The sequence below is a fragment of the Ambystoma mexicanum genome, chromosome 5q, assembly GCF_040938575.1.
Source record: "Ambystoma mexicanum isolate Mex_15411 chromosome 5q, UKY_AmexF1_1, whole genome shotgun sequence".
In the NCBI taxonomy this organism is placed as follows: domain Eukaryota; kingdom Metazoa; phylum Chordata; class Amphibia; order Caudata; family Ambystomatidae; genus Ambystoma; species Ambystoma mexicanum.
In genome coordinates this window covers 713,120,479-713,142,526 of record NC_090933.1, presented here as the reverse complement: position 1 = coordinate 713,142,526, position 22,048 = coordinate 713,120,479, and the positions used below count along the sequence as shown (strand labels likewise).

Genomic DNA, 22,048 nt, shown 5'->3' with positions numbered 1-22,048 from the left:
CTTCAAAAGCGGAGATTGTGTTAAAACCTAAATCAAGCGCTCTCGGAATGGCCGGAGTCCGGCTCACTTGGCTGGTTTTCATGGCATTTTAAAGAAAGGCCTCCTCTCTCCTGGCTTTGTTGGCGATCCTCAAAGAGAAGCCCGTTCAGGTTGGGTGGAAACGCACATCAAAGCTCCCCAGAGCAGCGCTGCGGAGGAGCAGAGAGGCGCATGTTCTCTCTGCAGAGAGGCGCATGTTTGCTCTGTCTGTCCGGCAGCCTATTTCCTCCTGGCCTTCGTCATCTGTTGGCAGTTCGATCGAGCCCCAGTGGTACGCACAGCAATGGAGTGGGCAGTGGCCATGCCAGCACTTCACGTAACTCCTAACCAAACACTAGATTCATGCCACTGACCAGTGTTTGCATGGCACTTAAGACTGGCTTCTAAGAGCTGCAACTCCATTGCTCCAGTGAGTGTGCACGAGATTTGTAAACACGCGCGATTAATTTAATCTGAAATGACCAGGATCACACACCCAAGTCATCCATGGAAGCTGGAATTGGAGCTCAGATCTTCTGTCCCCAGAGCCATAGTAGATAGTTCAGCCCCCACGTTTAGTTCTGCGGCCGCGGCTCATGTGCGTGGGAGAGATTTCGGCCGTTGGACGTGAATGCCATAACATTATTAAGAAATAGTATATGATGTGAGGCCCAGGCCCCCTTTCCCCCAATCTATCAGCATTGCCCCACATACCACAGGGAAACACGCCACTACTAAGTATAGTTGACTGTACTAATCAAAATGGGGTCCGCAAATGTGTGGGTTTCTTGAGTATTGTAACATGCAATCGACGAGAAAGCCCAAACCGTGACCCGAGCATGTGGAACCAGCCGGTGGCCCTGTTGCCGCGCTGGGTAAGACAGGGGGGATACTAGATAAGAGAAAAGGTGTTGTGTGTACGGGAGGATGTCGGGTGGTGGAGGGGGTAGAATGGTCGGGTATCCCTGGGCTGGCAAGTGATCTCATGAAGTCGACGGTCCCCCGCTGTAACCGGCCACCTTTCGCAGGCACCTTGTCCTATGCACCTACAGCAGGCGAGCCTAGCGCGGGTGGGGGAGGGGTGCTGCAGTTTGCAGCTGTCATAGGCCAGTGATGAATCGGAACCCCTGAATGACAGTCCTCCCCCATGGCACGGGGAGGGGGCAGACCTGCAGACAGCGTCTGCACTGCAACCCTCCCCTTCAAGACAATGTGCCTCGCGCAGGGGCAGGGCCCGCTCCCTGGTCGTCGCGGGTTCGGAGCTGCCTTTCTCCCGGCACCAGCCTGCGGATGATTTCATGTTGTCTCGCGGATTTAGTAAGAGGATCAGGCGTGTGATGTGGGTTATTGTGCGTTTCATCGCAGGGAGAAACATCTCCAACCAGTTCCGATGAGGGCGTACCTTCAAGCTGCAGGTAAGGACGCCTCTGCTTTTCTGCTGCCTGTTCTCGTGGCTGTGGTGTGCGCTGGGTGCTCGGTGTGCACACGTTATTAATGCACGTCTCTGCGCACTTTCCGGAGTGGGCCAGAGCTACAAATCGTGTTAATATATGACGAGGCTCAGAACCACTTAAGGAGACGAGTGATTGCTTTGAAAGTTACATTTTCGCTTAATAACATATCGTTTGTGAAAGAAACTCAGTCAATCGCACGAAATTAAACGATTTGCAAGAGCGACCCTTTTCAGCCACACAAACTCGGACCTTTTGCTCGCTAATTGCTTTAGCAGTGGGTTGTCGTTGCGTGTGTGTGGTGGTGAAATCATTAGGGGGTAACGCCCCCCAACCCTCCATTTATAGAGCCACGGAGAGCGTACATTGGTCATCGCTATATAACAGGTCCTGAATGCCCAGAAGCAAGGGGTGCTCCCGGGACACAGCCCCCTTTCAGTTTCTGCTCGCGCTTCTGCCACTCGTTCGAGACACGGCATTGCTGTAGCAGATTAGTAGGGTGGCCTTGGAAATGGCCGACTCCCAGTAAAGAAAGCTTGAGAAAAATTCACCGTGGGCCTGACTGACCAAGCGTTTTCCAATGGGTGCGTCCATTAAAAACGCGGCGTGAATCAGGCCCGCCGGGTGCTTTCAGACACGTTTCAACGCAGGGTTTGGTTTTTTTGCCCCCTTCTGAGGGCCTAGGGGCCCCGCGAGTGTTGTGGTGCATCGTGGAGAGGCTGAAACCAGCATCCCCTCTGCCCGAGCCGCCTCCGTGCTGTTAACCCTGGTGACAGCTGGGCCGTCGCGCAGTGTTAAAGCAGTCTAATGCCTGCCCGGATTCACTGTGTGCCGCACTCATCCTTTTTCAAGTCGGCACGCTTTGTATAATCCACAAAGCAAACACAATAAGGTTTTAATGCTGCATTTGTTTCAACGGAAACAGAGGAACAATTAAGGGGCTTGCCAGGGTAAACACACGCACCAGGGCTGTCTCATCCTGGCCTGTCAGTGGGCCGCGGAAGGAACAATTGCCTCAAGGGCTTGTTTGCCTAGGTGGACCTTTCAAATGCCGTTTTGTTGTGGTGCCCAGGCGCACGCGCCACTCTTATTGTTCGTGTGTGGGGTCCCTGATTTGCTGGAAATTCTGTCCATTGCATATGCTGTATTTCATGGATTGAGCACATATGCCAATATGCATATGGGCACTCACACACCATGTATGCACTTTTAGGTTACGACCGAGCTGGTCATCCAGTTAGGCCGAACTATGTCTTACATAATGCACGTGGGTGCTTATTGATGACTGGTTTCATGTGTACTGAAAACAGAATAAGGGTACTGGTAACCAGAGACTGACCAACTGCAAGATGTGTGTGCGTGGTGTTTGCGTCCGTGTCTGCATGTATGTGTGCGTGTAACTAAAAGTTAACCTGGAATTATCTCATTGTGGATGGACTTGTCGACCCACCGAAAAAGTAAAACCCAGTCCTGTTTCAAAAAGTGACAAAACACATGCAAATAACCTGCCACGAAATCCACACCACACCATGCTGCTCTCCGAGATAATCGTGTGGAAATCCTGCATCTGTGGCTGACACGCTGCCTCAGGGCTGCTGCGCGCTTTATAAATGTTAATAAATAAATACAAATAAATATTCGGTGTGTAAGCATGCGCAGCCCTACCTATTGGTCATGATACTGCGTGTGGTACCGCAACTAACTATCGCTCATCCTTTGTTCAGGTCTATGGAAATGCAAGATCTAACCAGCCCTCATAGCCGACTAAGTGGTAGCAGCGACTCCCCGAGTGGTTCCTCGCTTGATAACTCCCACATAAGCAATAATTCCATGACACCCAATGGCACAGAAGGTGAGTCCCTAGCAGTCTCTGCCCCAGGAGGGCATGCGTACGTAATTCTACCTTCAGTAATGGCTTTCCCGGTGGCTATGTGGGGTGTCATGAGTGAAAGCTGACGTGCATATGTGAATTGTCTCTCTGTGGAGAACGTTTTGCATTTATTAGCTTTCAAAATGACTGTGGTTGTTACATTTATGCGATTTATTTGGAACTCGTCCTCTGTAATGGTTGGTTTTGTTGGTGCCCCAAACACATTTCCGTGATATTAAACATTCTGTGTTCTGTAACACTTAGTTTAGTTCTCACTGCAGGGGCTGATGCAAGAACAGTGCATTGCTCATTGCATAGTCTCAGCAGGGCAAACTTGAGCATGTATCTGTGTGTGACATTCTCTTCTGTCATTGCCATGTCTGATGCACTTTGGGGGAGGAGCACAGAGAGGAGCAAGGGGTTTTGCAAAGCAGTAACGCATGAGCTTCCAGGCTCGGTGCATCAAATTGGCCTCATTCTGACACATTTATTTGCAGGTTATACGTGTTATGGGTCCTAGAAACACTGCTCGGGGACAATCATCTCTGTGGTCTGCCCAAGTGGGTGACAAGCATCTGTGCGGGAAATGTGACCACATTTATACATTCTAACCTAACACTAGGAGGACCTCACATGCTGTATGTGCAGGGAGTCCTAGGAATCTCACCTAGGGATTCAAAATGGCAAGCAAGGCTATTTAAATTGAAAGTCAGAGCATTTTCTCAAAGATCAGGCAAATGATTGTGTTTTTTCTTGAAGTTTTTAATTATATGCAATCAAACAAAGTATCATTTTTCCAGATAGGTTGAGTTAATTTGAAATTCCGTGTCAAGATTGAGTAGAAGCAGATTTGAAGAAATTAAAATATGTATGCAATGAGCATGTGCCCACATTACACTCTATTGAGTATATATGCATTGCAAGAAATGGACACAGGAACCCTCCTACAGTGCCTAGAATGCTGGTAATGAGGCAGTGAATAGCATTTCCCCAGGTTTGGAAGGGCTTACATCGCTGCAATGCTCAACATAAGGTGCAACCCACAATTCAAGGGAAGTTGAAAAGGGGGTTCTATGAGTAGAGATTTGCTCACACCTAGATTTGTGTGTGCTAAAGTAATCCTCCTCAGTGTTGGATTTCAGAGAGAGTGTGTGTTCAGGTTAGATTTCTTTCAATTCAAGAGAAAGCACGCGTGTAGAGGCTTGTCCTTTCATAGAATACCTTCCTCTTAAGTCAATTATATCATTTAGAATGCACATCGGACCCTTGTTGAATTTTAGAGCCTGTTTTTATTTCTTCTATTTAATGGTCCTGTCTTGTTATTTTTAGAATTGCATATATGTGATTTTAATTGTTTTAAATTCTACAATGATTGACTATCCTTTAAGTGGGGTGATTGTGTGAACAGACTATACACACTAACTCATACCCTACACAATTCCTACCTGTTCCCAAGTCATGTAGTCAAAGTCTCAAAACAGTCCCAGAACATACACTCTGCAGCCAGTAGTACTGTGTGTCTGTGATTTCACACAATACAATGAAACGATGCAAAGTGCCTGATTTATCAAGGGGTTCCCCATTCACCATGCGTTGGGAGTCAGGCTGAATGTCTAGCAATCTAGACTGCAATGAGAATAGTTAGGAAAAGAAGGGCAATAGCACACTATCATGCGAGGGTGGATTATAAACTGTGACACAAAAAGAGGGCAATTTCAGAGGATGCTGGAACTGACTCATAGCACACACACATTCTACTTCCTTGTACATTTTAAGGGACAAGCGACGTTCCCACTAAGCACACCAAACGTCTCTCAGCTACATATACACACACATAACACACACTTTTCACTCTTCATTGACTTTATGTGTTACAACAGAAAATCAGGGCACGCTGTTAATCAAACGGCATCTGTGCTTCATTTTTAATTAATTTCCCAAGCGCGTATTGTGGTTCATTCAAGTGCTCTGGCAGGATTGAAAAGGCAGCTTTTCACATAAGCCAACACAATAGTCTAAGGTTTCCTGGGAGGCCCCTGTAGTCACACAGAGCCCTGAAGCCCAGTGATAAATAGCACTTGCCAGATTTCTGCCTTGGATCACATTACCACTCAAGTTGCACTTTATGAATGTAGAGTTGGAGAGTTGTTTTATGCTGCAGTGAGGAGCGCAGTTTGTAAAATGCCAGAGACGGGGTTCACCTCTACATGTTTTTACCTCCAGAGCCAATGCCTCGGGGCACCACCTATTTTTGCATCACACATGCGGAATGGCCTTGCAGAGTGTGCACCAGGCAGCAAAGAGCAGCGCGCTCTATCCCAGCGAGGCGGGCACAGTAGCAGAAGCAACAGCCATTATCAGAGAAGGGGGCAATAGTGGGAGAAACAGGTGTCCTCAAGAGTCTTTGATGTCTAAGCAACATACGGCAGGGAAAAGGGGATCAATCGCAAGGAATTTGCGGGAACGAAAGCAGAGTAGAGTGCAACCGAGAGCAGCAGGAGGTTAAACGGGCGAGTGCCTGATTACTAGGACATTGATCAAGCATGCCTCCTAAAAGAGGGTCTACCCTAAAGTACCCCTAATATGAGTCAAATCATTCGTCTAGGTAAATGGTGGAATAGAATTTTAGCTGTGCAGAGGAACATTGCAAACGAGTATTTACGTCTGGAAGCCACGGTGAATAGATATGAGATTTCTAGAATATTCAAAGTAGGTAGTACTGCGCATGCCCAGTGTTAGGAGAGCTTGATTAGATCTTGTATTCTATACAGTGTTAACTTCCTGCCTTCCGGCTGCTTCAAAACACTTGAAGACCCTGCAGCATACTGTGATGCCAGAAAAGGGCAGGGGTCAGACATGTGCATTAAACAGGGCAAGCACCAGCTTATTCCAGGGTCTGTAATGCATTTGAGAGGGAGCTAGGTGCAGGCAAATTAGCAGAGTAGCAATGAGGATTCTCTCAGGTGAGGACGCCATTCATGTTCTAAACTCTCAGCTGAGTGCATTTCTTTCTATCTTCTATTCGCCCATCGTTCGCAGCCTGACAGTCTTTTTAAATTCCAGTGTTGTTGCCAGGACAACGGTCTCTTAAGCCAGTGATTGGGTCTTCTCCCCCCCACGCCCCCTGCTGCTATTACCTCCTTGCATTAAAAGTGGGCAGCAGGGCGAACCGAATCTGTAAGTTGCAGCCTAAATCAGAATGGCTGGCGGGCCAGGGATTTACCCAAGAACGAACAGGGATGGATGAGGTTCTAAGGCTGGTGAGGGTGGGGCGGGGGAGGGGGCATCATAGACTTAGGCAAGTATGAGTCCACAATGCAGAGTGGGACTGCACACGTTTGTGAGTACCACACTTGATCCCATCCCAGGAGGAATGCTTTTCCAGCATGGGCCACGGCCATAAGGCACATTTTTACATGTTGTTCTTGCTCTTACTGCCAGCAGAAACGTCAGCCAAGCACATTTCCAATGTAAACATCTCTCTTTATAAGGAGGTCCTTGAGAAGCTTTAAGACATGAAGGTTGTGAAGGAGCACCATTGGCTCCAATGTTTGCTTAACACAACACATGAATCCTGTCTCAGCAAACAATCATGTATAGCAAAAATGTTGACTAATATTGTTCTGCATGAACACGAGGGCCAACATGTGTGACATAGAGATTCTGTTACAAAAGTACAAAAACTCATTTTAAGATTATGAATAATCATATCATGATAACAATGATAATAATAATTGTAATGATGATAATAATAATAATAATAATAATAATAATAATAATAATAATACAAATTATGACAGATTCCTACTGCTTCTAAGCACTGTAATAATAGGTGGCAATATCACAATTTAATGGATGAATCAACCACATAAGGAAGAAGGCCCCAGTCTGTCCTGGTGAGATTCACACCCATTCCCTGCTGTTGGAGCGCAGATGTCTGAAGTTAGTGCTTAACTCACTGGGCTATCGTGCCAGCTGAGATGAACATTATATTGTGTAACTTTTCAGAGATACTTATATGTGGAACCTTTCATAAGAATTACTTTCAAACTAAATGTCTGATATGAAAAGCTTAAATGCATTTTCAAAACAATAAAATAAAGTGCATAAGAGGCCAGGAAGTATCCTTCCCATTTTCAGAAGCACTGCCCTCAGCATCTCTACTCTTGGCTGAAAGCTGACCAACTGGGAACTAATTGCATTGCTTTGCTAAGTGAATCTTACCAGGGCTGGTCTCAAAAATGTGCAAGTGTCAGGATACCAAATTTTAAGGGCATTGCCACTATGACAAGTGTAACCCCAAGACAAGCAGAACACACTATTAGTTCACACGAAATAATTTTCATGGAAAGATTGAGGAATTGCAGAGATTTTCATTACAATACTAAGGGCCTGGTTTAAAAAGCAACTCTTGAATAATGCTTGGCGCGTCATGTTTATTCAGTCAGTTGTGTATGTAATATCATAAAACCGCAATGTATGTGAACTCTATACCACAAGGGCCTTAATTACAAAGCGTTTTCCAATGGAGCTGCACCATTAATACATGCTTTAAGTTAGGCCCTAAATTGGGTGGCAGGTCCTTGGTAGCCTTGTGCAATGTTTTCTTTCCCTTACTTGATATGATATGATATGGCATTTATAACGCACCTATACACAAGTGTTTCAAAGTGCGATGCAGCAAGGGAGGGTGAAACAGAGGGAAGACAGAGACAGCGATCCTACTAGGCCAAGTGTCATTCAGATCACGCAAGTGCAGGGGAAGGGGGAAAGGGGGAAAGAGGAAAAGTGCAGAGTGGGAAGGGGTTGGGGACAGTGCAGTACATGGGCAAATAGAATAAATAAAACAGTAAGAGAAGTAGGGCCAGCTGGTGGCAAGTGCAAGGATAAGTGCAGATATCAGGTGTCAAGTGTTGGTGGGGGACTGTAGGGATACAGGAAACAGTCTCCAAGTGCAGGGGTGCCCACGAGGCAGTGCAGGTGGCCAGGTAACCAGCACAGTTTCAGCCAGGAATTTAGCAGGGGAGAGGAGAAGCGAAAGCAGAAGCAAAGATGCAGGTTTTGAGGTGGTTCTGGAACCAGAGATGGTTCGCCTCAAGTTTCCTCCTTGGACTGTTTAATACATATGGATTACTGCAGACCTGTGAAGAGATATGTCCACAGAATATCTTTTCGATAATTATGAGGTAATGTGCACATGCCATGTTCAAAACGAACCAAGAGTAAATATTAACACATTAGAGAAGAAGTACAGTACGTGCTTTAAAATGTTTAATTAAACTATTACATTGGCTGGCACAACACACGCACATCTTGATTTGGCCAGTGAAGGTAGCTGATTCTTTTAGAACAGGGTTCTGCAACCTTTGGCTATCCAGATGTTTTGGACTACAAACCTCATCAGCCTTAGGCAGCATGGGCAAAGGTGAGGGATCATGGGAGTTGTAGTGCAAGATATCTGTAGAGCCATAGGTTGCAGAGTCCTGTTTTAGAATGATGATTTACAACCTCTCTCTTTAAATTCGGTTTACCATGTACAGACCACTAAAACAAAATGATGACATCACACACATGGGGATGATTCCTTCCCACATTGTGTTTAACGCACCTAAGCAAATTTGCTGAAATTACAGTATGCCACGTGTTGCATGCTGTACATGATGGAGGCACAGTTTACGTAGAAGATTATTCTAGGTGAGAAGGTGGGTCTGCGGGCTTGGCTTCAATGATGAGAAGGCACATCGGTGTCATTTAAAACCCCATAGATTTAAAGGATTCCCTTCTACAATGTATTAACCAAGTCCCCAGCGTGTGTTATGTGTGAACTGTGTTGCTGGGCACGTCTTTTTTATAAACGCTTTGGCTAATTGCTGATACATTTGGCGTTTTGTTATGCACCATTGATTATTTTGCATTTTTGGAATGATAAAAAAATGACTTTGTTGATTGTTTGTAGCAATTGGTATTTCTTCCTATCTTGTTTTATGTACCACGACTATTTTCCATAGGCATCCACTAAAAGACTAAAGGCCTGGTTTACACACATTTTATCAATGGGACTTTCCCAAATTACAATATTCTTTTGCCATTCAAAAGTGCTCTTGTAAATCAGGCCGAAACCATTTTGGGATAAATCATATATATATATATATATTTAGAACATGATCTTTATTGATTGTGGTGGGTTATGCTGGGTTGTGTGAGATACCTGTAAGGCTACCTACAAGCATTGGTTTTATACAGCACCCTTTCCCCTGGATCGGTCCACTTGTAAACAGTGCAGTAATAGGTGCTGTAATGACCCAATAGGATAATAGATTCAGTTTCGTATACAAATTAGGAACATTATTTCTGAAAAGTATATGTTTCAGTCTTATAATTAACAACATAACATATAACATATTGTGAGTATACTGTTTTGGCAAAATATAGAGATAAATAAATAATCAACATAACAGGCTTCCTTGTACAAATTTCCCTTCATATGAAGTTACAGTCAGCCTGATCTATGAACATTATTTTATTGTTCACAAGATGGAAACCGGTGACGTACACATGTATCAGAATATGTGTATGTGCATGTGTTTACTATATAAATCAACAGATGTGTGTGAGTCTGTGAAATCTACATGTGTTGTCATGTAAATTACACATGAACACGGTGGTTTTATAGAGTGACAGCTGCTTGAATTATCACCATCTGAGCAAAAGCTGTTTACAGTCTGGGTTTCATGAACAAACACACACATCCGTCTGAAAACAGTTTATAAACTTCATTGCAGTTTTATAGTCTCCACTTAGAAGGCGAAAGGCACAGTATGAGTTAGTCCTTACATCACATAGAGTAGTTTGCCATGAAATTGTCGCAGCTTCGATTTGAACTGACTATGTGTCCCGTACATTTAACATAGCATTTACAAAGTATGAGCACTCTGTCGAGGGACAGCATGCAGAGGGTGGTTTAGGCCAACACTTCCCATCAGCCCCCCCCCGACTTTCTGATTTAATTTTATGTTAACATATTAGTTCAGAACAAGTCATTAAAACACCACCAAAGGAATCTGCTGTAAATCTGTAATGTAGTCAATGATAACTAGGCCTTGATTCATGGAATTATTTGTGGGGAAAATAGGGACTTTGTGTGCCAAACCAATGCCCACGCAAATACCTGGATCTCTCTGCCACCCCAAGTCAGGCGTAAAGAAACTTGCACATAGGAATCACAGAAAGGAATCAGATCGGATTTATGGATGCGGGTGCGCAGCTTAGTGGGGTGCTCGACCGGTTAACGGGTGTTCGCACACAGATTATACCGAAATATGACAACAGTTATGGGAAATGGTACGCATGTTCTTGGGGTGCTGGTTACAGTTACGGGGGACCCCCTGCAGTGTCGCTGAGGTAGTGTTTTGGTTGCGGAGGACCCCACGCAGTTTTCACAGGATGCATGTGTTTCACCCGGGGAGCCCGCGAAAGGGAGGTGAATGTGTCTGTTTGGCTTTGCATGAGGGCGTCTCGGCCGTGACTTGCTAAAAGGCCTCCTTTGCAGAAACAATTCCATGAAAACGGGGAGCGCACAGATTTCTTTCTAAGCGCAGATTTGCGCAGAGACTTTCTCGGCGCGCAGGATTTGCGGAATCTATGCCCTTTTGCATGAATCGGGCCCTGAAAATGCTCGCTATATAGAATTATTCGAGAAGAAAAAGGCAATGGAAAAGTGCTTTGCACCGTGCAAAATATTCCATGAATCAGGCCCTAAATGTGCATCTCATAACAGTCTTCAGTTCTGGTCCAAATTCTCCATTAACTGATTAATCAATATTCTTCCTTGTGAAACTGATGATCCCTTTGTCTCCCCACCTCACTCTCTACCTGTGGCATCCCTCAAGGCTCTATACTATTGCCATGGGTTTTCAACATCTACCTAGGACCTCTGGCCCACCTGATCTCCTCCTACTCTCCTCACTTCCAGTGTTACGCAGACGACACACAACTCTCCTTCCATCTACCTTCCCCTACCTCCCCCTCATGACCCCCTCCTTCTCCTCCTACCTTATACCTGACTGCATACTGCTATTCAGGCATGGTGCTCGGCCAATGATCTCTGCCTCAATGCCAGCAAGACAGAGATTGTTCTTATTGGGATGCCTGCTCCGAGTTTCCCCCTCACTCTCTGGCCAGACTCCCAGGGTCCCCTCTACTCACCCACATGTGAGTCAAAACACCTTGGGATTATCTTTGACTCCTATCTCTCCTTCTTTTCACACATCACAGACCTTTGCAAGAAGTCCAACTTCCAACTTCATCTCCTCATGGGCATTCTACCTTTCCTCACCTTCCCCTGGAAGCTCAATGTTTCCAGAGCCCTGGTTCTCTCTAGGTTTGATTACCGCAACAGCCTCTTCCTAAGCCTTCCTCTTTCCTCCCTTCGCCTCCCCCAACTAATCGAGAATAGGACTGCTAGACTTGTCCTTGGCCTCAATCCCAGGGACCGCCTTGAAACACTTGTGTATAGGCGCGTTACAAATGCCATATCATATCATATCATATCTCCAGCACTAACATCTCTCCACTTTGGTCCTCTCTACATCCAGCTTGCCCTCCCGAAATACCGCCCATCCAGAATCCTTCAATCCCCTGGCTCCAACTCTCTGCAGGTCAAACGTTTCTCCAAGTAGAGAGTGGGAGGCAGATTCCTCTCCCCAGCTGGCAGCTCCCTCTGGAACAGCCACACCCCTCAGACTTGAGCCAGTACTTCTTAAAATCCATAAAACCTCTCAAGACCTTCCTTTTCTCTTCATCCTTCCCTCTCCTCCTCCAGTGCAAAGCTCTCCTCCTGCTGAGGCAACTGGGGCCTGGTGCCTTCCGGGTCATACAGGGACTAGAAATGCCTGCCAGTCCCTGCCTATTTCCTTTGCCAGCACTTGCCCTTGGGCGCCCTTTCCCGGACTATCCCAACCCAGTCCTCCTGTCTTCTGCACTTTTCCTCCCCTCCCCCGTCTTTCTCCAGGCACTTCCCCCACTGGCCTTCAAAGCACTTACCAGCCCCCACCTGCAGGGCTCCCCCACTATTGCTCTCCTCCCTCGTACCCCCTACCCTTTGCACTTATCACCTTGTCACGCATTTGCACGGTAGGATTGTCACAAGGCCAATATAACCGTATTTCTTTTGTTCTTGTTGTTGTTTTCCTTTGATTTCCCATGTTCCACTCCCCCTTTTTTCTTGCCTTGTAGCGCCTGGAACCACTTGTGTATAGGCGCCATACAGATGTCCAATGAACAAAACAAATAAATAAATGTAAACACTGATGTTTTTCCCATGATCTGGACCTCTGTAATCTTACGCACAAACAGGAAGTAAGAACTCATAATTGGCACTGCTATTGTTAGATCTGTCCTCTTCAATCCATACCTTGGGACATACAACATTGAATACTTGTCTATATAATTTTGGGGTCTGAAATGGAGCCAATGATCACCTGAATCATTTTCTGTCCAATCATTATAATCATACAATCTCATTGCATGCCTATGAATGGTAAGACGAGGTATTGGAATGCAGGTTGCACATGGGTAGGTCCACATCCCATTCCAATTTAAGATTTATATGATGTATTTGATCTGCTCGTTTGGAGTTCAAGTGCACAATTACGCAGATGATACACAAATGATCAGAATATGGCAGTCCCAGCATACAACTTTACAAACTGCTAACTTGGCATGGATAGTTGGGTTCTTTGTGATTACTGCATCTCGTTTACAGCGCCAGCGGAAAATGCAGGTTTTGTTTTTTCCGACCCCCTTTTCACAGCATATATATTCAGGGGGAGACCCCCACGACCCCCCATAATCCCCCCACCATTAATTATTTGCTGTACCCCATCCCCCACATATATATGCCAAGAAACGGGGGGGGGGGTTGAAACAAACAAAAAAAGTCAGAATTGTCAGACGGCGATGTAAACTGGGCTCAGTAATTGTATGATCCTGATTAAATTAAGAGTGACAATCACTTGACAATGAATTCCAGCAAAACAGAAATCTTGGGGATTGGGTATCCCCATGCCTTGGCATTTTGATCTCTGGCATAAACACCTGGGAAACAGCTAGTTAAGGCAGTAAAACATCCCATTGAATATCGACCTGTCTTTGACCCTGCACGTTTCAGTAGTGGTGGGAAAGGCTTTCTTCAATTTGTCCTTTTTGAAGCGTCTTCTTTATGAGTGCAGGTAGTGATGACACATGTGATATTGCATACATTTGGGCCCCAGAAAATGCACTTTACAGCAGATGCAGTATGTGCAAAACGTACCTACTTGTACCACGCCCCTTCTATATCAGCATGCTCATATTACCCCAACACTACGTTCATTGACCTGGCTTCTGGTGGATGCTGTATTCGGGTCAATTTCTTGTGGCTGTGCAAAGAGCCTTATGGAAGATAGCCCCTCAATTCATGAAAGACACATGTGTCAGAGACGTTCTGAGTGATTAGTTGTGATCAATATTGGACCTCTTCTGGTGCCCCGACCCAAAAAGTAGTGACTAGGAGTCCGCATTATTTCCACAAAAGCTGCTAATCTTTACATTGAATTATCATTTTATTTATTTATTTACTTTATGTGTTTATTTGTTTTAGTTGTTAATTACAAGGTACATAACACACTTTAATAACATTATCACTTAAAATTGCAAAGAATTTCTTCCTCTTTTCCTTAAATAAATCATATAATATTCAGAAGATAAACTATATTAAATTTTCCTAGATAGTAAGATCAGAAAATTAAATTATCATGTTAAAATACTGAAACCATATAACATTTTAAATACATATTCAGTACAATTTCAAAATTAAAAAGAATTGAAGTGTGCAAATACACAAATAGGGTATAAAATGTTAAAATCAGCCTCAACTTTTTGAGGACCATCTAAGTTTATTTATACAAGGTAGCATAATAGGTCCCTACCGACATTCTATATAGGTTGCTTCATAAATGATTAAGTGATTTGAAATTGTACTCACACCAAACTTTAGCTAGAAATCATCCCACGCCGAGAGTGCAAGGGTGCAAAGTATTGACAGATGACAAGTAAGGTAGAATTTTATGCCATACTAGAATAAACAAAGCTAGGCCCGCCTATGGAAGAGATAGATTTGAGTCACAATGATTTTTTTAAGGCAAAAGGATAGTTAACAATAGCAATATTTAAGGCTATGTGGTTTGCATTAAAGATTTTTTACCACAATCGATCTTTCTTTAACGTTAAAAATTGACTAAGATGTTTGTAAAAAAATGCTTTCCTCAAAGACATCAGTTGTGGACATTCTACAAATAGATGTTTCAACATTTCTCTTTGGTCAGCGATGTTACAAAACCTACAGTTGGCATTAGCCTCCAAGAGTTTGGAGCATAGAGCTTTTTTTATTTTCTTGGGCCACAAATTCAGGCGAATTCTCATTATAGTAGCTGCATATTTAGCATCAGGGAATTTCAATAAATACATTGGGACTTTGTGAAGAGGTTTCAATTAAAATTCACCTTTCAAAAATTGAGTAAGTGTTGCACTTCTCCCATGTCACACATCAGTCCCAGCGCCAAAGTTTGATTTTGGAGGTTGCTGGATGCTCCATCAATTATTTTTCACTAATATCTGCATTTTTTAAAAATTCTCTGCAATAGGTTTCCCATGAGCTCAGTGTGCTGCTCTAATGTCGATTTAGTGCAGCAGCTAAGAGAGGAATTAAGGTTGCTAGATTTGAAGAAGAAGACATTTTCTAAATGGTGGGCAGTCATAATTTCGAAAAACAAATGTCGACAGACAAAAATGTCGAAAATAAAATGTCAAAAAAAAAATGTCGACTTTCGTTTTTTTAATTATATATTTATTTTAGGGGTTCGGGAGTTAAAAAAAGGGAAAAATTAAAAAAAAATTAAAAAAGGGGGGTTGGGGGGAACCCCCCATTAAAAAAAAAAATGCATTGAAAAAAAAAGTTGACATTTTTTTTTCGACATTTTTTTTTCGAAATTTTGACTTTCAACATTTTTGTTGTCGAAATTATCACTATAAACTGTTATCGCTAGTGCTTGCCATGCTACTATTGCAGATAAGGAAACTAAACCTAGTTCATATCGCAACATTGCAATGGGGATGCTTTTAGGTATAGATAGGATTTTTTTTCCAATAAATACCTTCTAGTATGTATCAATTTGGGTGACTCTCCGGATGCTTTGCATGGGCTCTGTAGGCAATCACTGGTACAACCTTCTGCTTGCAAAAAGTAATTACTGGAGTATTTGAAAACTTCCCGTATTTTGTTTGTATCAATTTGCCTTGAACTGACACTGTACGGATTTTAGCCTTTAGCTCATTTTTATACGGATGATCAGAAATATTTTTATTAATATTTTGACCAAGATAGCTGTAGTCATTAACTATAGAAAGACTAGAATGATCAATTTTCCAACGAAATGTATGCTTGGATTTATGAATAGTAGTGTGCAATATCATAATGTTAGATTTCTGGATGTTTCTACTCAATCCATTGACTCTTGCCTAATCATCTTAAGCATTCAGTTTCCTTTGTAGTGCTATAGGAGTTGGATCAATTAAAACAAGATCATCAGCATATAAAATCCAAGCAACTACCCCATTGCCAATTTTGGGAGGAAATGAATGAGTATGATTTAAAAAGATGTTAATATATTTTATGTAAAAGTTAAAAAGAATGGAGGCTAAAATGCAACCTTGCTTTAGGCCAGAGTAGGTTGGAATGGCTTTTGTTAATAATCCATCCTTCGTTAGTTTGATTTTTACTGACGTATCAGAATAAAATTGGTGTATTAAATATAAAATATAAGTGGGATAGCCTGCATTAAGTAATTTAGTCCATAATATATCTCGGGATACTGAATCAAAAGCTTATGTAAAAACTATGAAGGCCAAGAATATTGGTTGTTTAGTGGAAATGGTTTGTTTTTTGATAGCTAATAAAAGCAAAAATGTATTGGTGTCACCATTCCTTTAATAAAATTATAATTGTATCACAAAAATCACTGAAGACCACTTAAGCTTTACAAAACAAATGAAAAGGTATATCTTTAGACACTGCAGCAGTCAAAATTAGAACTCTATGCACTCCTATTAGATGCACTTGATCCAGTACCACCAGTAGACCATAGACTGTGGGGACAGTGCACTCTTTTAAGTCATCTGCTGCTGTTCTCGCAATAACATTCAATTTAATTATTTGTTATTGGTGTTGTTCAATCCAATGTTCTGATAGTAGTTGGATATATACAGAGTCAGTTGAAGCAAATGTTGTTCTATACCTGATCCTGACCCTCATGATGAGCCCTATGAAATAGTACTTAACTGTTTTAAATAGATTTCAAAATAATAAGTTACAATGTAAGGACTCAGCATTGGTTTCTAACTATATCAAATATAATTTGTTGTCGGAAATTCTTCGTTTTTACTAACACAGTGTTTTCATTCCCCTTAATACATGGACTAGCTGCTCATTATAATTTCAAACAGTTATATACATTTGCCCTACCAAATGTTTTGCACTACTAATTTATTTGTGAAACTGTTCTGTGCACTTTCGGCTGCTAAACAAACGTGCTTTATTTTTCCTGCACAAATATTTCTCATCTGCAATAAGCATCTGGGGATATTGAACAACCTCTGTTAACCACTAACATAAGGTGAGATCTGAAAATAAAATACTCATCTTTGTTTTTTTCTAAATATGGAACCCAAATTGCTCTTAATAACTCATTAGCACACCATTTTGAATATATTTGTTATCATAGTGCCTTACTCGATTACCTGATCAGGTCTTCTTCCTTTTTACGGTTGGCACTAGGCCTGGACGAGTTTAAACAAATATGACTGACCAATATGCATGGGTCTCCCATAAAAGGAAGGACCTGTGTCTGATATTTGTGGGCTATCTTGGTGGTTTTTGGGAGTACAACTTCAGCACAACCACCCATGCTAGACATAGGACACAAAACAATTTCTAGCATGGGTCACTTAGACTTAGTATTTTCTTTATTTCTAGTGTAAGCACTATGGATAGTTTTCCTTCTATAGCTATTGCAGAAGAACTACCTGCAGTTAAAACGAAAACTCAAATCATAGTTACCCACGTTAGAAAAAGTATATCTTTTCGGGGGCGCTGTTGAGCAGCCTAGAAAATGGCCGCTTAGCCCGTGAGCTCTGTGTTTGCCTGCCTTCATCTGCAAAAATCGGCAGACATCCGTGGAATTCCTGATCACTAATTTATGGATCGATTGCTGACACCTTCCTCTACATGTGCGCGTGATTCTGGGCAAAATCGGCACCTCAGGCCTGAGTTAAGGCCTCCTGAAGTTTGTCCTGCTGCGTGGCCTGCCCTGAGTGGCCTCGCGGTTGAAATCGGCCACTGCCCCGCTCTTTATTGCCGCGGGCACTCGCCTGCCTGTACACTCTCTCCTGGCTCCTTGCCCCTGCGGGGGCTGCGGGGCGCGCCCTAGAGCTGGATCACTATTTGACCCACTTGCCTGCCCCTGCATGACCGCCGTGACGGGGCTGGGAGGAACCCCCACCTCACAGCCGCCCTTCAAATTTGCAGTGCCCTCGGGATGGCCTGCGCTGCTTACCTGCTGCCTCCACCACCGTGGCCCGCTGATCGGGCTGTCTACAACACCTTGACGGGAGCGCTGGAGCCTCCCTGCGGCTCCCTCTGCATATGCCACCTCTGCGATTTCCCCTTGGGATCCGGATTGCTGGTTGCCTTGGTCCTCGCCGCCACGGGAGTGGGCGGCCGCGGCCTGGACATGGGGCCACGGCGGGGGTTGGCTACTGCCTAGCATTACCCCATCCTCGAAACTAGCACCATGGGATCGAGCAAACGCGGCTCTCCTGCAACTTCGCCGGATGCCGGGAGTGACACGGGCACAGCCACCCTTATGGCTGCAAGGTGGGTGCTGGAGTCTCAGTCCTAAAACACTGCGGGCACTCCCTATCAATTACTCCCATACGCCCAGGAGCCCTGCCGCTTCCATGTACAATTCCACTGAGCAAGGGGTGTCTCATCCTCATCTGACTTTTTGAGGGGCCGACTGTGTTGATTTCTGGCTCCTCCACTGTGGTGGACCCTGAACCCTGTGGAACTGACCCCCATCCTATTACTGGCACCCAAGCTCCCCCATTGTGACTTCATCAGTTGGTGGGCAACCAACTAGGTGGATAGTGGCGCTCATACCTCTTCCCCATCTACACCACCACCGCCTGAGCGATGGGCCTCTGCCTGCACCCGTGGAAGGGACTTACGCTTCACTGCCTAGGGCACCGCACCCTGCTCCTACACACGTGCTTCCCTACTGAGACTTCAATTACCAAGGGATACCCTGCTGTGCGGAAGTGGGCCTGAGACCGCCTGCGCCTCTCCCTCTCCAGTCCCACTTTTCCTGCGGCCATTGCAGACCACAACCTAATTGGCAAGTCTGTGCTTGAATAATCACTCCTCTCGCCAGTGCAGAACCAGCGCATAAACTAAATTATCTACACCCATACGGCGTTGCAAGCTCCACTATCATCGCTGTCCGGTAATATCCCTGAACTCTATTAGTGTGTCCCACCCGCTTCAACACTTGATATCGGCCAGTGGCAAACACCTCATGCTAAAACTACACTGCCATGTCAAGCAGATCACGGGGCGCCAATAAAGTGGGAAGCATGGACACATTTGCCAAAGCTACGCCTGAATCAGACACCAGGGCAATGCATCCACCGATCAAGATGATCCCATCTCATCCCCACCAACCCTAGCCCCTGAACTGGCGATGATACTAGACTCCATCACCAAAAACGTTGCCTCTTTTCACGAAAAACCTGACAATATTAATGCTAACATTGCGTCTCTTAAGTCCAAAGTAGACCACGCTAGCACCAGGATCACTGAGGCGGAAACACGTATCAGTGCCAATTAAGATAATCTACATATCCTTCAAGACACTGTTAGCTCCCTTAGTCGCAACATGAAAATGGTTAAGGCCAAGTGTGATGACCTGGAATCGAGATCATGCAGGAACAATGTACACATAATTGGAGTTCCCGAAAATGCACTCAAGGGCCGCATGGAGCTAGCGGTAGAGGACCTCCTAAAAGAGCTCCCAGACAACCCCGATTTGTCCCCCTTCTTCACTGTGGAGCGCGCCCACCGTGCCCTGGCATCACGCCCCACACCCAGTGATTTCCCCAGGCCTATCATTGCCAAAATTCTCAATTACAGAGACAGGGAACTCATCCTTCGCCTGTCCCATGAAAAGGGGGAACTACGGCTGGGCTCCCAGATAATTATGATCTTCCCGGACTTCTCCGTGGTGGTACAGCAGGAGAGACGCCAGTTTTTAGGGGTCAAGAAGATGCTGCGAGAACGAAGCATTCCCTACGCGATACTGTTTCCTGCACGGTTGAAGTTCACATTTAAGGGGAAACTGTACTTTTTCACGGTTCCCGAAGAGGCAGTGATGTTTATAGAAGCTGAAATACCACTCAACAGCCCTCAGGTGGACCAAATGGACATGGACAATGACTGATCCGGCTCCTATCTGCCTCCTAAGACTCAAAAAAGCTAATAGCTTGCGCTCTCGTCACTTGATCTATTACTCTGCACGCCCCAACTATGAAGCCGCTCTACGGCACCCAGCTCACTCGCAAAGAGACGCTGGCTCACACTACTATGTATCTCCTCACTCTCCAGCTGAGCTGATCAGAATTACTGGCTTAATTTACTCGTGTTCGAACATCATTCACTGGCCTATATGTTCTCTAAGGGTACACTACGTTCTGACGACCTACAAAGCCAAACTCACATACCCTTGTGGTTCCCCAATACTTCTTGCTGTTTTTTGTGGCACTGGCAACACGGCAACGGCGCACCCCGCTGCAGTTGCAACCTTATGTTGGTATTTTTGGTTGAAGTGGGCTCCTGTTGGGCCGAAAGGGCGACCGTTCCATGTTGGGATCAGTCTGTTGACACCCCTATGGGCAGATGTGGGAGGGAATGGGTACCACTGGCCGTTGCTGTGCGGCGACGGAGGGGGGTGGAGTGGGTTTGGGAATTTATATGGGAAAAGGCAGAGGCAGACCAGTGGAACACACTATGTTGAGGTGCTCTACCGATGACCAAGCAAACTACAAATGCATGCCACGCAGCTGTGTTGGGATGTGCCCTAAATAACTGAAATGCCCACTACCATAATGTCCTGGAATGTCCGGGGATTAAGCAACCACACTATGGCTCGCAAAATCATGGCTTATGCTAATAGATGTGGCTGCAGAATACTGCTCCTATAAGAAACGCACTCCAATGGCCACCTGGCGGGGAACATGGCACCTTCCTGGGGCCCCAACAGATACTAAACTTCCTACTCCACCCAAAGCAGGGGCGTGATGACTATGGTCCATAAATGTATTAAATTTGTATTACACAAGAGCTACATAGACCCCGATGGCCTATATGTCATATTACACTGCACCATAATAAACAGGGAGTATCTTCGCGTGAACTCCTACGGCCCTAATGTGGACTCACCGGACTTTGTGGATACTGTGGCATCCATACTGCTGGGCTACCAGGGAATTCAAATTATATGGGGAGGGGACATGAACCTCATTTTGAATCCTTGTCCGGAGCCGCACATTGGCTACACGGCCACATCACGACACTCAACATCCGTGATGACTGGAGGACACTATAACCCCAACCTTGCGAATATACTTATTACTCATCGGTCCATGATAGCTCCTCCAGAATAGACCTGTTCCTAGTGTAAGGTGAAGTCATGGGCAGGGAAGAGGGAGCACAGGTTTTGACTCGTACATTGTCGGACCACGCCCCAATTACCATATCGGTGGAACTAGAGGCGTCTGTCCCAACATCCAGCACATGGCGCTTTAAATCTGAGGCCCTTAAGGACATTGGGCCTCATTACGACCCAGGCGGTAAGTTACCGCCTGGGCCGTGACTTTACCACCATGGCGTAAACTATGTTTACGCCATGGTGGTTGGCGGATTTACCGCCCCATTCCGACCTTGGCGGGGCGGTAAGTCCCCAATCCCCATTTACCCTTCCCCATTCCCATTTTTGCCCCATAGGGCATAATGGGAGTGGGGAAGTCGTTAATTACGCCACCGTAAATTACGGTGGCGTAATTAACTCCATGGTCCCTTAGCGCCATGGATTTTAACACCTGCTAAAAGCAGGTGTTAAGTCCGCCATGGCGCTAAGGGACCTCGTACTCAGGCGGTAAGGGTCGGCGCTGTTTATGCCGCCGTAAAACCCTTACCGCCTGAGTCGTAATGAGGCCCATTGTGTTCAAAGCGGACATACTGACTGATGTTGAGTCTTTCTTCGAGCATAACACCCCCCAGGCCACATCCATTGGAGTCAGGTGGGGCGCCTTCAAGGCATACATCAGGGGGATGTCCATATCCAGGGAAGCGGGAGTCCTAAAAGCGATCAGAACAGCCCTCAGTCGCTCTGAAACCAAGTTACGACAGTTGGAACTGGAATGCTCAACTAATGCCAACCCCGCTAAACTCGCCCAAATTAGCGAAGAACTCCAGGCATATAACACACTTGCCCCTAATGAACTCCAATACTTTAGCCGCCCGCAAGCTGCTCGGTAATATGGTGAGGGCGACAGACCCGGG

General features: G+C 45.0%; 1 protein-coding gene across 13 annotated transcripts in view; it reads left to right on the top strand.

Annotated features, from left to right (window-relative positions):
• Window positions 1–22,048, top strand: part of EYA1 (EYA transcriptional coactivator and phosphatase 1) — a 395,631-nt gene that overhangs the window by 13,413 nt on the left and 360,170 nt on the right. For 9 of the 13 annotated variants that reach the window (XM_069621198.1, XM_069621197.1, XM_069621196.1 and 6 more), the window contains exon 2: window positions 3,194–3,321. The exons of 2 other annotated variants lie outside the window; for them this stretch is intronic. In XM_069621198.1, coding sequence (XP_069477299.1) covers window positions 3,198–3,321 — 124 coding nt within the window. In that variant the 5' untranslated portion in view covers window positions 3,194–3,197. Of the gene's footprint in view, window positions 1–1,206; window positions 1,434–3,193; window positions 3,322–22,048 lie in introns of those variants that run through there. 2 more of the 13 variants (XM_069621199.1, XM_069621190.1) reach the window with 2 other exon arrangements.